The 14,987-nt window shown below is 43.4% G+C and overlaps 1 protein-coding gene across 3 annotated transcripts in view; it reads right to left on the bottom strand.

Moving 5' to 3' along the window:
• The window catches only part of SLC25A23 (solute carrier family 25 member 23), a 79,536-nt gene that overhangs the window by 20,400 nt on the left and 44,149 nt on the right, over positions 1-14,987 (bottom strand). For all 3 annotated transcript variants that reach the window (XR_006101873.1, XM_042448894.1, XM_042448893.1), the window contains exons 3-4: positions 7,183-7,270; positions 5,147-5,258 (exon numbers count right to left, since the gene is read on the bottom strand). Coding sequence is in view for 2 of the 3 variants with exons in the window: in XM_042448894.1 (XP_042304828.1) it covers positions 5,147-5,258; positions 7,183-7,270 (200 nt within the window). In the remaining variant the exon portion in view is untranslated. The remainder of the gene's footprint in view (positions 1-5,146; positions 5,259-7,182; positions 7,271-14,987) is intronic.

Here is a 14,987-nt window from a genome sequence, read left to right as displayed (position 1 = left end):
CACCAAGGTGATTTTTTTGGGGGGGTCCAAAATACCCCCATACACATAGATAGGACATTTCTACCACATTTTTGAGGGGCATTTGGATGCTTTCTGCCCCCCTGGGTAAAAAACAAATTGGGACCCCCCCAATTTTCTATTTGCTCCAAAATGGCTTTCAGGGACCATGGAGGACATTTCTACCAGGTTTGGAAGGGCCTGGACTAATTTAGGCTGAGGAGAAGCTGAAAACAGGAAGTTTCTGTTCATTCTCTGTTGTTAAAAAAAAAAAGTCCTCTCCAAAACAAAACAAAACAAAACAAAACAAAACAAAAAAACTCTTCCAAAACATGGTGAAAATGCCCCCCATGCCTTCAAACGGGGGTGTTCAGGCATATTTGGGAGTAATTTTTTAAAATTTATTTTTTCTGGCAGTCAGTGTGCCCATCCTCAGTCTTTCACCCCTGTTCCAGATATATATTTTGGCCACCATCTGGCAAGACTGGAGAGAGGGAAACCAATAAACTTACATAACTGGGCTCATACGTCTGGATCAAATCCTGTGTTTCTAGGACTATTTTCCTAGTTTCAGAGCCTTCCTTTGACATACACTGTCAGGATCATGGACAGAACCTGGACACAGTTATTTCCCCCAGCTACATTGAGGGGGGGTATGCAACGTCTGGGTTCTGTGGTTGAAGTCGTGAAAGGTAACATTTCCAAGCTCTGGTTATTTTGTATTTTAGTTGCTTTTTAAAACATGATAAACAAGGAAGGCACAAAGGGAAGAGGGAAACATTGTGATGCCTTGTATTATTGTGTAATAGATTGGATTGTGCAAATTCTATAAAACAACCACTATCACCATCTTGAATCAGAATGTGAAAATGGAGGCGAAAATACTGTGTTGATCCCTCTCAACAAACCAGTTCTAGCACTTTTCATTTCCAGCAGGAGGAGGTCTTCTGTCAGGTTAATGAGCCTTAAGTGCACATTCAAGACCCTCTCACACGCACGCTCACTCTACCACTCCCAAATAATCTGCATTACAACTGAGACAGCTCACAATAATATGTTGTTGTTGTCAGGAAAACCTATAGCTTCCAGTAGGAACTACAGGTAAGCTCAGAGGGGACAGGGAAGCCACAGGGATGGAGCAGAGGATATCGGCACCTGTGTGAATCAAGAGATCCTGGAAATCCTCTGCAAATCAAGAGATCAACTCTGAAAGCTCTGATTGGGAAAATCTCTCTCCTCTAGTAGGAATTACAGGTAAACTCGGAGGGGACAGCGAAACCAAAGGGATGCAGCAGAGGCTAACAGCACCTGTGCAAATCAAGAGATTCACTCCGAAAGCTTTGGTTTCCCTAGGCCACTCCTAAGAGAAGGGAAAGAGAAGGGAAGGGAAAGGAAGGAAACCTAGACACCTAGAGCCAGGAACTTAGTGACATCTAGCATTCTGCGGCAGCCAGTGAGGTTGGGAAGAAGAAAGAAAGGAAGCTCCAGGAGCAAGAGAAGTTGGCCCTACCATGTCATGCTCCCACAGGACTGACTCCAAACCGCTGGGGTGCCAGAAGTCTGCCTCCCACAACTCCGCCAAAGCCAGCAGCCTTGCATTTCCATGGACCCCTGAGGGCCTCTGGCCTTTTGAGCTCTCTCTCACAGGAGAGAGCTCTTCCATGTCAGGATGCTACAAAAAAGTGAGAAGGTTGCAAGGAAGGCAGGCAGTAAACCCTCCGGCAATCTTCTAATGGGATTGAAGAGCTAAGCAGCGGGTGAAGGGGAAGGGCTTGGATGTGGGAGCCGATCCTGTCCATCACTTTAGAGCAATGGCACACAAACGTTTTACCTTTAGGACCCCCCCCCCATTACATCTATATGAAGACATTGTGCCCCCTCCATGATGTTTTGTTCATATACAAAAATATTTTGTTTATTTAGTGTGCCTATCTTCATTTGCACATTCATGTCTATTCATATTTAACATTTTATAAAAAAATAACAGTGTTTAAATAAGAACAGCCTTATTTAAGTAAATTCAATATTTAACTCAAGCAAGGAATCGGGTCCAGAGAAAGAAACAGCATCCTAGAAGAAGGTTGTTGACCCAAATTAGTTTGGCTCCAGTCCAAAGGTACCCAACTGTCATGGTGTAGATAGAATCTCTCAGGAGGTTTCTCCTATACACATTTCATTTTGTTGAATGGGAGTGATATACTTTCACACTCATACATGAATTTCAATAGTAGAAACAGGACTTCCAGAGGGGAACTTTCACACTGATCATGTCCCTCTAGTAGGATCTGTGCATCTCCTTCTCTGCCACCATCTGAAAATTGGGCATTTAAGGGGCATTGTCAAGCTTGCTTTAAGGTAGGGCCTGTCCCACCTCTTGATGTCTGCCCAATGCTCAGCACTAGATTCCCTGGCCCTGTGCCCATCTAGAATTGCACCTGTCTCTACCTCCAGCAGTCTCAAAATTGTACAGAAAAGAAAAGAATGAGAGGCAGTTAGGCATGTTGGCCCTGATTTGAATGGTCCATGCTGAGGAGAGAAGAAGGCTAAGAACACAAGAAGGTGAGGAGAGAAGGTGAAGAACAAAGGTGGGGAGAAGGCAAAGAACAAAGCAGTGTGGCACAGAAGGGGTATCTGGTGCCAAGGGCCAGCTTTACCATTAGGCAGAGTGAGACAGTTGCCTCAGGCGGTGGACACAGAAAGGACAGCAAAGGAAGCCCCATGGCTGAGCATTGTGGCCCTTCTTCTCAGTTGGCAGGGAGAACTATGGGGCCTGCCTTGCACCCCTACCTACCCTGAAGTGTGGTGGAAGACACTTTCCTATCAACATTCAACTGTTCGTTCTATTCACTTCAGCACACAGAATGGAGGGTTATTTTGCCCCTTCCATCAGGCAGCAAACAGATAGGCCCTGGTAATAGCTTATCCATCCCTTGTGATGGCCAAACCCCTTTTCACCAGGCCCTCCACCCCAAATTAATGGCCCAGTCCAGAAAGCCTTCCTTCTCTTTCTCTCTTCCTCTCCTCCCCACCTGGGGGCCATGACATTGTGTTTAAATATAAACTTTAATCTGCCTTGTTCCGATCGGCTGATGAGATTAGCGTGGCTGGAACAGGAAAGTGAAGAAAGAGGACCTTGGCTAGCACCCAGCACTTGGGGAGCTGAACTTTGTGGTTCCTATTATATCCGCCCAATCCCACCCGCCTTGACCAGTTCCTGTAGAGTTCAGAGAAGGATACAAGGGAAGCTCAGACACTCTCAGTGGATGGCACCTTCCTAGCTAGCTTGTTTCCTTGAGAGACATGGCTTGGATGGAGAAGCAGACCTTGAACTTTACCTTGTATTTTGGGAGAAGGGACTACAACCCCCAGAATCCAGTTCCCATCCTGCATGGGGGATTCTGGGAGGTTTAGTTAAAAAAAGTAACTTTCCCAAGCTCCAGCCAGGAGAAAATCCCTTACTGAAGTTTGGGCTACCTTTTTTGCTGTTAAGGACAGGTGGAGTTATATATTTAAGCTCCATGCCAACAGCCAGGCACGTTCTGAAATAGGCAAGCTCTTCTCTTTCTCTCTCTGACACTTTCTCCTCTCTCTGTCTCTCAGGTTTCTTTCACAGTACAGAATTATAGCAATAGGGTTCCACTTTGACTGCCATGGTTCCATCCTACTGAATCGTGGGATTTGTACTTTAGGGAGAGGTACTTAGAACTGTCTGCCAGAGAGACCCCCTAGTGCCTTCTGAAGCTACAATTTCTAGGATTCCCTAGGTTTTAGTTATACTGTACGTCAAAGTACTATAGCTGAGTACAGCAGCAGTTCCTGGGCTATTAAATGTGGAGGACCAGTAATTATTTTCCCCCACAGTGTGTCAGGGACTGACACCATATTTGTTCCCATTGTTCATAACTGTTTCTTTGTTTTCTAGAAACTTGGTGGAAACTGGGGGCTAATGGTTCAGGGACCAGTGACAGTCCAGGGACTATCACTTTGAGTAAGACTGTTTGTTGTACAGTTCTGTAGAAGGAACCTAATCTTTCCTTTATCACCCCATTCTTTCTCTTTTTATCCACTTAGTGAGCTGGTGTGGAAAAGACCTTCTTGCAGAGATCTGAACTGATTTCCTATGCAGCACCTTTTAAAATCTGGCCAAGGACCACATGCCTCCACTGGTTATAGGTTAACCAATTCTGTCTGGGTAGAGCAGAGAGGGCAAAACTGTACCCCAGCATCAGCCCCTTCTATCAGTCCCTGCCAGCATGGCCTGCCAGGAATAATGGGAGATATAATCCAATGCCCTCTATTGGGCCACGGGTTCCTCAGAGAGTGCAGAGGATGGAGAAGAGCCTTTTGGCCTGATTCCAGTGTTCTCTGCTTTGATTCATCCCTTTTCTCTTGCATACAATATTAAACTCGCTACTGTCAAGCCATGTGGCCAGGAGAGAGGAGGTGCTACTTTGGATCCAGCTCAGCGTCCCTGTTCTGCCCAGATGGGTAAGTGGCATGAAACAGTGGCCCAACATGAGCCTGGTTGGCTCATATAACTCAAATGAAACTTGGTCACATGGGATTGGGGATGAGTAACAAAGGACTGCAAGATCTCCTGCTTGATTTGCCTTCTCAGTTGGGAAAATTCATTTTTGTGAAAAACTGCATATAGTAGGAATGTGCAGTCAAAAACTGCACAGACTATTCATTCTGTATTAATAGTTGGAAAGTACAAATATTGTCTACTGGAGGGCTGCATCTGTATGTTTATCACATATTTATTTGCATACATAAATGCTGTTTGCTGTCGTAAGATCTCTAAGTGATTCATATGAAATAGACAGTATATAATGTATATAATGTAATATGAAAAAATGAACAAATAATTTAAAAGATTTTTAAAAAATAAATTGAAACAACTTTTCAATAATCAACATAAGAATAATTACCTTGTCAGCATCAACAAATACATTTTCGGTAGGCATTTCAATTTGAACACTATGAAGTTTTAACTTCTTGCTAAGGCCAGTGCAATGCAAATCAACTTAATTTACCTGCCATGTGTCTCCACATGCCTTCCCTTCTCTATTCACAGAAGCCAACCATTCTTCCCCACACCCAGGAACAGGAAAGTAGGGCAGAACAGAAAGAATGTAATCTGGCTTACCGTTGAGTGTTTCCAGTAGTGTACAATCTCCTCCATGTTCTCCAGTGGGTTGAGGATGAAGTGGTCCCGCCACTCGTGCCAGTCAATGGTCATAGTGCCATCTTTGTCTATGCTGCAAAATATACACATACACAACCAAGGCTGGGGATTAAGGTGGTTGGGGCTGTGGAGCAGTTCCAAAACCAGGGCCCCCTTTCTGTAATGGTGTGACCTATTTTGGGAGTGTCTCCATAAAAAATAATTAATTACTTAACTGGCTATATGAATAATAACAAAACATAAATTACAAGAGATAGCAGCAAAAAAATATAGGTTTATGTTCTGCCCTACAACTTCAGCAAAGTTGACAGACTGATCTCAAATATTATTACTCATTTACTCAAGTAACACATGAAACACTGAGGATATACATCTGTATATGGCAGATTCAAGAAGCAACTGGGGAAGAAGAGAAAGCACACTATACCTTACCTTTCAGCACTAAGCGCCTAGCCTGTAAGGAGCTCAGATCAGTTGGCCCAATTGAACCATTGGTAATCTGACCCTGTACTTGGAGACCCAACAACCTACAACATTTTTCTGCCTGAGGAAATGGTGTTCTTCCTTTCCTCCCTCAAGTTACTGTGTATATTACAGAGCTTGGAAAAGTTACTCTTATAAAGCAGCAGTTCCCAGAGCCTACCAGTTACATGGCTAGTGCCTATGAGGGCTAGGGAATTGGGAGATTTGTAGTTCAAAAAAGGAAATGTTTCCAAGCTCTGGTACACAGTACTCAGATAGTTAATGGCAGGGACGCTATCACAAATCAATATGGCAGTGATGTATTCAAGTCTTTTAGTCCAAGTCTCTGCCTTCAAGTTTCAAGTCACGTCTCAAGTCCTTGCAAGATACAGTGTGCCTGCATCATATGTGGGTGTGCCATGCATGGCTTTCAGCATATGCTGAAGCCACACGCTGGAAGAGGAAATGGCGTGTGTGCTCATGGTGTGCCATGCCACATGCACAAGCCCCATTGTTTTAAATGAGGCTCAAGCATATGCGGTATTTCCTTACATGTGTTGAGACTCAAGCATATGTGGTATTTCCTTTACATGTGTGTGTGTGTCTGGAATGGATCCCCCCCATGTAAGGGAAGGGCCCACTGTACTTTCAAGTCAAGTCTCAAGTCTAGGAGCCAACCTTAACAGAAAAAAAAGGAGGAACAACAAGTGCGTGTGTCAATGGGCTTGAGGTGGGACTTGAGATCTGCTTGGCACCTCATCCCCGCTGCACATCAAAAGAGTCTTCTAAAGCTTTTCAAAAGCTTTAGAAAGATCCTTGTGCCTCAAGCCCATTGCCTAACACATTTGCTGTTCCCTTCTGAGAAATGAGTCCTGCACTTTGGAGGCAGCTTTTGCTTGCTACTCGAAGTGAATGGCCCATCAAGTCAGTCACTGAAACTATATAAGTCTCGGTGTGTCAATTTTTGCTTCCTCCAAGTCAAGTCACTGAGGCGACTTTAATCTGACTTAAGTCCAAGTCAATTGACTCACGTCTACATCACTGTAATATGGTAATATTTACACTGATTGAACCAACTGGAGTGGAGTGGGGAATAAAGTAGGCAAAAAGCAGCTATCAGTACATATTGTGTCGTCTCCGGGGACACTTGGGTACCTGCAGGCATATTTGGGTACTAGCAGCTATATGAGAAGCCAGGCACCAATATGCACACAGAGCTTAAGAAAATTACTCTTTTGAACTACAGCTACCAGAATCCCCTAAACAAAATGGACAGTGATCATGCTTGCTGTATGAGTCTAGGAGCTGTAGTCCAGAGAAGTAACTTTCCCATCTCTGTTCCCCATACAGCATCAAGTTGAATCCTAAGTAACCCAGACTCCTGGTGCCTCCCTGATCAGCCCCAATTTTGCAGCCACTTCCCCACAGAAATTAACGCAGATGCTGCAATGCGGCAGTCTCCATGCATAACTCAGCTAACGGAGCACCATGTTGTCCTAGAGGGAGCTGCAATGCAAAGACAGTCAGGGCCTCACCTGTGCAGGATTTTCTCTGCTTGCTGGAGGGAGATGTAAACTCCCAGGCTGTGGAAGGTTTGCTGGATCTCGGACACATCAATCTGGCCTATAGTGCAAGTAGAGAGATAAAGAGAGTGTCAGTCAATCTGGTGGTTAATCAGGGTGCAGTTCACAACACTTATCAATTAGGAGAATCTGAATTGCCAAGAGGGTTCTTGAGGAGATCCCTTAGTGAGTGGAAGTGAGCTGTGCCCAAATCTTGGGGGAGCAGGCTACGAGGGGAGAGGAGCCAAAGGATCAGCAGATTTTGAGGAATTTCTTGAAGGAGCAACAGTGAATCAGTGAGGGTGGCAGCACTTTCGGGTCCATCTGGGAGGGGAAGAGGTGCATGCTGTAAGAGCAAGGAGGGAGATACCATGCAGTCAGCCATACCAGCCTTCTGGATTCCCATATTCAGCCCCCTGGCAGTGTCCCACCTGGAAAAGAGACAGAGAAGGGGGCTGCAGGGTGCAGGTGTCTGCCATGGCCCAAGCTGCAAGAAGGCATAGCTCTAGAAAAGACACTACCCCACCTCAAGGATCTGCATTTTAGGAATACCCAAATATGGATACGTTACTTTTTCCAAGACTATAAACTCCATCATCCCCAGCCAGCATTGCCAGAGGGTGAAGTTCTAGGAGTTGCTGGGCAAAAAAGTAACTTTCTTAAACTCTGAAGCTCACTAGGGATGATGTAAAGAAAGCAAGAGGAGAGAAAGATTGAGGCCTCTGCTGAAAGGACAGTCGCATACCCAAGCAAAGAAACTCTCAGTGTAAATGTTGATAGCCAAGAAGTCCCACACAGGGAATTTGTGCGAACACAATTCAAAGCCATTTCTTCAAGGACATGCTTTGCTCCATCCTGGATCTGGATCCACAAATCATAGCCGCGCCATAAATGATAACCTGTTTGATCCCCAGGTTTGCCTTGTTGACAGTGAGTAGAAGAATTGGGGTTGTTTTCACACCATATTTCATCCCTACTCTCGCCTTGCCTGGATCTCCAGCAGGGTAGCAGTGAGAGTCCATCCTACATGATAATTCCTGCACTGAACAGCCAGGCTGGATTACATGATCTCCAATCTCCCTTCCAGTTCTAAAATTCAATTATTAGAAACTGAAAAGAAAGCATATATGGCTTCAGCAGTTATTTTGCCAGGAAAGCACAGGATGAGAAACTGCTTGTGACTAATGAAATCCAAACTAATTGCAATTTCAGAGGCAGTGAGAATACAGGCGAGATGTGTGTGCTATATATATATGTATGTGTCAGTGATATGAATATTTAGCTGTTGGTTAACCTTTCCAAAGTCTGCCTTCTAGTGGCAAGCAAGGAGAACAGTTTGCTATTTTGCACATTACTGGGAGACCGGCAAGGTATCCCAGGTGCTGTAGGCTATATTTCAGAGGAAGGAACTGCCAAAACCTTGCTAAATAAAGCCCTAGGAAATCCATGGTGTCTCCATAAGCCATCAGGTGAGTTGAAGGCATGGATGCATGCAAACACACACACACACACACACCCCAATACATGGAAGGTACAGAGGTTCCTTGGCAGCAGTAGCACCAGCAACTCATAATACCCCCAAGATTTATCCAGACTAGGCTGAGAACTAGAGCAGTGGCTGAATGGAGTTCTCCAGAAATGTCACTGTTTGGTGGATTATAGCTTTCAGAATCTCCCCATTTAGAATGGCCATACTAGGCTGCAGGATTCTGGGAGCTGGAATCCAAAAAAGCAACATTCCCGAGCTCTGGATGGTTTCTCCCTGGGTTGAGGACTGGCATAGGGAGGGGGAAGAGAGGGTTGGACCAATGCCTGTATCTATTTGTCAGCTGACTGACAATCCGGATGTTTAAAATAAAATAAAAATCACACCCTGTACCATCTATTTTAGTCTGTTTATAAATGCTGGAGTTACACACTGCACCATAAGAACATTTCTTTGCTAAGGATCATGGGTGGAACCGTAATCCAATATTGGACATGTAATCCAGTTCTTATAGTTTTAATAGGTATGGATTGCAACCTAAAAATTAATGTAGAGGAATATAAGTATTATGATTTCCCTCTAATAGCCTAAGGGGCTCAGTATCTCAACTGTACTTCAAAGACGTAGCTGTGTTAGTCTGGAAAATAAGTACGCAAAGGGATCTTGCAGTACCTTTGAGACCAATTGAAAGAGAAGTTGGGAAAGGTGAGAAAAGGTGGTATAGAAATGACATCTTCCTTTTGCAGCCTTTGTTGTGCCGCTTTCCCCCTTCTTTCTTTGCTACCATCTTTTTAATTCTGCTGCTAAAACCAAGATCCCAGCCACAGGGGGTTTGTAGGTTAACAGACACCCCCCCCCCCGCCAGCATTTGCTTACATGTACTTAGAATATATTTACATTTATTTAGTGTAGCAGGTGAGTATCAGCTGCTGGTAAAAATGAAGCAGCTGTGCCACCTCCAGGTGTGTTGGACTACAACTTCAATAATTAGATTGATGGAAATTGTAGTCCATCATATCTCGAGGACAAAAGGTCAGGGAAGGCTGGTTTAGGATCTGTTACATGTCTGCATCATCTCTGTTTAGGTTTGATAACAGCTTTCAGTTGAGCTGATGTAACGCTTAAAACAGGATAGTTCAAAATCAACCTGGAAAAGCCCCCCCCCCCTTTTTTTTTACTGCAATTTCCAGAACCTACCAGCCAGCAAGGTAACTGGACATACTGGTTGGGGGATTCTGGGAGCTGTGGTTAAGAAAAGTCACTTTCCTAAGTGCTGGGTGGGGAAAGGATGGGAAGAACTTGTACAATATTGAGGAAGCAGAGTGTATAATAATAATAATAATTTGTTTTATTTATATACCGCTATTCCAAAGATCATAGCGGTGAACAGCAAGTAAGCTAATTAGCAAGTAAGCTAATTTGCCCCCAACAGTCTGGGTACTCATTTTAGCGACCTCGGAAGGATGCAAGCCTGAGTTGAGCTTGGGCCCTTTTGCTGGTCTTGAACTCGCAACCTTGTGGTTTTGAGTGAATGGCTGCAGTACAGGCATTTAACCACTGCACCACCAGGGCTCCAGCAACATGTTCCCATTTTTTAAGGCATGGTTTTGACTGAAGGATGGCACAGACCCAGCAAAATCATTCAAGACTTGGCAAAATAACAAGACAAGAACTCTGCACAAAAGTGGCTCTTAAGGGACATTAGGAGGACTTGGCCCCTTCGGTTCTTTATTTTATTTACTTTATTTATATGCTGCTTTTCTCTTAGGCCAGGACCCAAGACGGCTTCCACCTGATCGTTCTGAGCAATTCCCTACCCACTAATGCTATGAACTAATGAAAAGGGGACTGAGCACAATTTGAAAGGCATTCAGTGAAACACAGGTGAGAATGGAACAGAGCTAGGCAGGGACTCCTGAGAGCAGGAATGGACACCCATAGTTCTCTGATTGCTACTGAACTGCCATCCCCAGCATCCTTCACTTTGGCCAAGCTGTTTTGCCCTGATGGGAAGTGAGCTCCCACTATATCTAGTGGGCCACATGGCCACAGTCCTGAGTTAAAACAAGACTTATAGTCCAATACATTTTTGGACCATAATTCCGAGACTGTCCCAGTCACTGAGGAATTATAGTTTGAAAAAGTAATGTTTCCAAGCTCTGCATAACTGTTTATATGTTGAATCATAGGAGAAGGACTTTGCTTGGCGCCTGCTCCAGACTGGAAGACAACTGGAGATGGTGTCTCAAGTAAAAAAAAGAGGGGGGATTGATTACTGTGGTCAGGTGCTAGGAATACATCTCAATGTTCCCAGGTTTCACTATAGCTGGAGAAAGGCTGCAGAACGGTCACGCACATGGCTGAAATGGAAAAAGCTGGCTGAATTTGCCCAAGAGAGGTTATTAGGTGGACTTTGTGATTCCAGTTAAGAATAGTTACATTTTCTCCAAGATATTGGTATGGAAGCTGTATCAGAACAATTATGGTACAAAATGAGTCCACTGTGTTCTGGCCTGAGCATTAAAAAAAGATAATTGTACCAGTTGTATTTGTACGTTCAATTCATTTCGCTGGGTTTTTGAAGTTCCATTTCCTTGCATGGGGGTTCACTCTCTGAAATGTGCCCCCCTTTCTTGCCAGCCTCCCTCTCAGACTGGAGGCAAGTTTTTTCTTCTTCTTTTTCTCAGAGAGCAAAAGGCAGTTTGAAAGAGAGATCACTACTCCAAGGGTATACACTAACTCTCTTTGTGCACAGGCAAGTAGCCAGGTTTTGTATGGTTTCAAGATCTCTTAAAGACCAGTGTTTACATTTTGACACTCCTTAAAATGATTCAAGCTGGAAAGAGTACATTTCAAAAGACTCTTCTTCCTATACCAGCCTCCGAAGCAGTGCCCAGAATCCTGTTGTTCGACCACACTGGCATAACCATGCTGCAATTGTAGTAGGAAGAGAAAGAAGGCCACAGATGTTGGGGCTAAGATGGAAGTGATGGCAGATTTTGCTTGCATTCCCTCACCACCACTACAAGATCTTGAAATGCTTCCCCGCCAAAGGCTACTGTATATACTTGTGTATAAGTCATCCTCATAAGTTGAGGGCAAGTTTGGGGGCCAACATTATGGATTTTGATATGGATAAATCGAGGGTATGTCACAAAGATGTAAAGGATGTTCCAGCAGACATAACTGTTTGTGCTCACCCTAAAGGCTGGATGGATGAGGAAGGAAATACAATAAATGGTGTGATATATAAGGAAGATGACCAGGTACAGGCAAGGCTAAGAAAATGCACACGTCAAAAAGGATGTAAAGGCAAGAGTAAGGTACAGTAGTAACTCTTATTAAAAAAAGGAACCATTCCATCCTCTGAGTGGTGAAAGGCAAGAGATTAGTTCATCTCAGGAGCACCTAAAAGAAGCACTGACCCCCTCTAATGTTTCAGCACTCCTTTAGGGGAATGCCAAAGAGCCACCAATACACTGCTATTTTCCTCCCCAGACATTCAAAAAGGCCAGAAGTGTGTTGCGGTGGAGAGAGTAGAGGGAGTTAGCGCTTCTTTCAGGCTATCCAGAGACAGATTAAGCTCTCACATTTCACCACTCTACCCAAAGAAGGGGATGGCTTCTTTTACATAAGAGTTAAAGGACTGAAACAGATGGCCCTTCCAAAGACTGACTGGGGCTGTGGCACAGCCCCAGTCCATCTTCAATATGGCTGAAAAAAGAGTATCAAAGATCCTCTTCTTTTTGACCAGCAAAAAGCCAGTTCCGTCGTGGCTGGAAAACACTCCGTGGCATGCAGCATATAAACACCACATCATTGGAGCGCCTTGAAGTCACCCATGTGTAAACGACCAGGGAGGCTTCAGAACATACAGTGTATAAATGCCACACTCTGAAGCTGCCTGGACAGTGGTGCAAAAGGGTAATCTGTTTTGGCCCAAAGTGTAGTGCCTACATTGCCCCATGAATAAGTTGACCCAGGTTTAAAGTATGTAGAGAGATCTTGTAGCACCTTTGAGACTAACTGAAAGAAAGAAGCTGGCAGCTCTCTTTTTTTCAGTTAGTCTCAAAGGTGCTACAAGATCTCTCTACATACTGATTCTACAGACTAACACAGCTATATCTTTGGATTCTACCCCATGAGATATATACATAACTAGCATGGTGTACTAACGGAATTCCAACCCAAAGCACACATATAGATTGTACAGTGACCATATATGCTTTGCTTCACAGGGATCTTTTGTTTGAACAGTCGTCCAACCAGAGCTCAGTTTAAGGATAAAGAACCCTAAGAAGGCAAAGCAAGGGTTTTAGTTTTTTATCCATAGTAAGAATGCAGAGAGCTGACTGAGCAGCAGGCACACTTTAAAATAAAAGACCCACATGCCTTAGCAGGAATTGCTTGAAGAGGCATTCCTCCTGCCTGAGAAAGAAAGGGCATGCTTCTTTTAAGATGCTGTTTGCCATCCTTAATTTTTGCAATCGCTTGTATCAAAAATGGTATTTTAAAAACCTGCTGCCCAATAAATTAAAATACCTTTTAAGTAATGGAAGGGTGTTGTTATTTTTTATAAATGTTGCATTAGGAACAAACCATTTAAGCACTGATATAGCTAGAGTGCTTTGCACCACTTTATGAACTGCCTTCAAGGGCAGCCCATAATAATATTTACTGCAGTAGTCTAGCCTAAAAAGTTATGCAAGCAGTTGGCAGTTGCTAGGTTACCAAATAAATTCAGTGGACTCTTCTGATGTTTCTTCCTATATACATTTTATTAGACTGAACAAGGAACAGCACACAACCTGAAGTATTTTTAGAACCAAATCCTACTTCGGAGAGAGCCGACGCTCCTTGACACTTTTCAGCCCAAAGCTGCTTCCACACAAATACATACAAGCATATCCTCCTCTCTTACTTCTGAAAATAAAAGGAGCATTGTATGGTTGACTATCCAGGGAAAGATGCAGTGAGAAATTCTAAAACTGCAGCAAAACAAGGTGACAGTCAATTAATGACTCTTAATGGCCTCCGTTAGAATTTGTGCCAGAAGCAAATAACTCTTACAAAGAGGATAAGAAGATCATTCTGATTCATTATCTAGATAGTTTGTTGGCTTAATCAAGAGTCAGATCACAAGTTCTTCAGAAAGCTGAACACAGTTTGAAAAAATGTTCAAAAAGATAGCCATATACATCTTTTCAGTGTAGAAAGAAGTTGTGTAGCATCATATAGGGTACTAATTTATTTCAGAATATGCCTTTGTAGACTACAGACTACCTCCTCAGATGCACTGAGTTCAGCCTCATTATATAGTAACTACAAAAAGGGACTGTTGCCCATAGTACTCATTCACCCAAGTTTGCCTCAGGCAAACATTAGTAGCAGGTTTTTATGTATAGTTTCAGAACTTACAGAACCTGTCCAAACCAAATAGATAGTGGGACAAAATGTGTGTTTGTGTACATATGCCACTGGAGATCAAACATTTCCTGAACCACTTTCAGTTCTCCTCCGAAAAACAATCTTCTCCCTCTAGCTTTCTCTCTGGAGAGTCTAACAAAGGGTCATCCTGGATAGAAACGTAGAGGTTTATCACACGTGAAAATCCAAAGCCATTCCGAAGGGAAGGGGAAGTAGATTCAATTTGAATCCAAGCCAAAATTGTAGTCATTCCTGAGGCAAAGCAGAGCGGATGCAACATAAGTTATCATACTATGCGGATTCACCAATTCCAATTGGCACCCTTGCGCATGCTCAGTGGGGCTCTGAACACATCGAGAACTTTGATGCTTCTGGGGTGAAGAAGTGGGCCAACTCCTGTTTCCTGTTTTGCATGAATGCTAGCCTCACGTGAATGATTGCTTCACGTTTCTTCTTTCCTTCTATTTTATTCTATTTTTATTGTATTTCAACAATTTAGCAATGCCCGCAACTCCCGCCATGTGTGGTCTTGAGTATGTGCGTGCAAGTATGTGCGTGCGTGCGTGTGTGGTGTCCAAATATACATATATTCACACACACACACACACACACACACACACACACATGTTTATGTATGTGTGTGTGTGTGTGTGTGTGCGTGTATATATATATATATATATATATACACGCACATGCATATATGTATGTAAATATATATCTATACACATAGATATACATACATGTGTATGTATGTGTATATATATATATATACACACACACATACATGTGTGTGTATATGTACATACACACATATACATAAACACACACATATATAGGAGGAGGAAGGAGAAGAACGGAGGGTGCA

The sequence above is a fragment of the Sceloporus undulatus genome, chromosome 2 (assembly GCF_019175285.1).
Source record: "Sceloporus undulatus isolate JIND9_A2432 ecotype Alabama chromosome 2, SceUnd_v1.1, whole genome shotgun sequence".
In the NCBI taxonomy this organism is placed as follows: Eukaryota; Metazoa; Chordata; class Lepidosauria; order Squamata; family Phrynosomatidae; genus Sceloporus; species Sceloporus undulatus.
The sequence above is the reverse complement of the archived record's forward strand: the minus strand, read 5'-3'. Positions and strand labels throughout refer to the sequence as shown.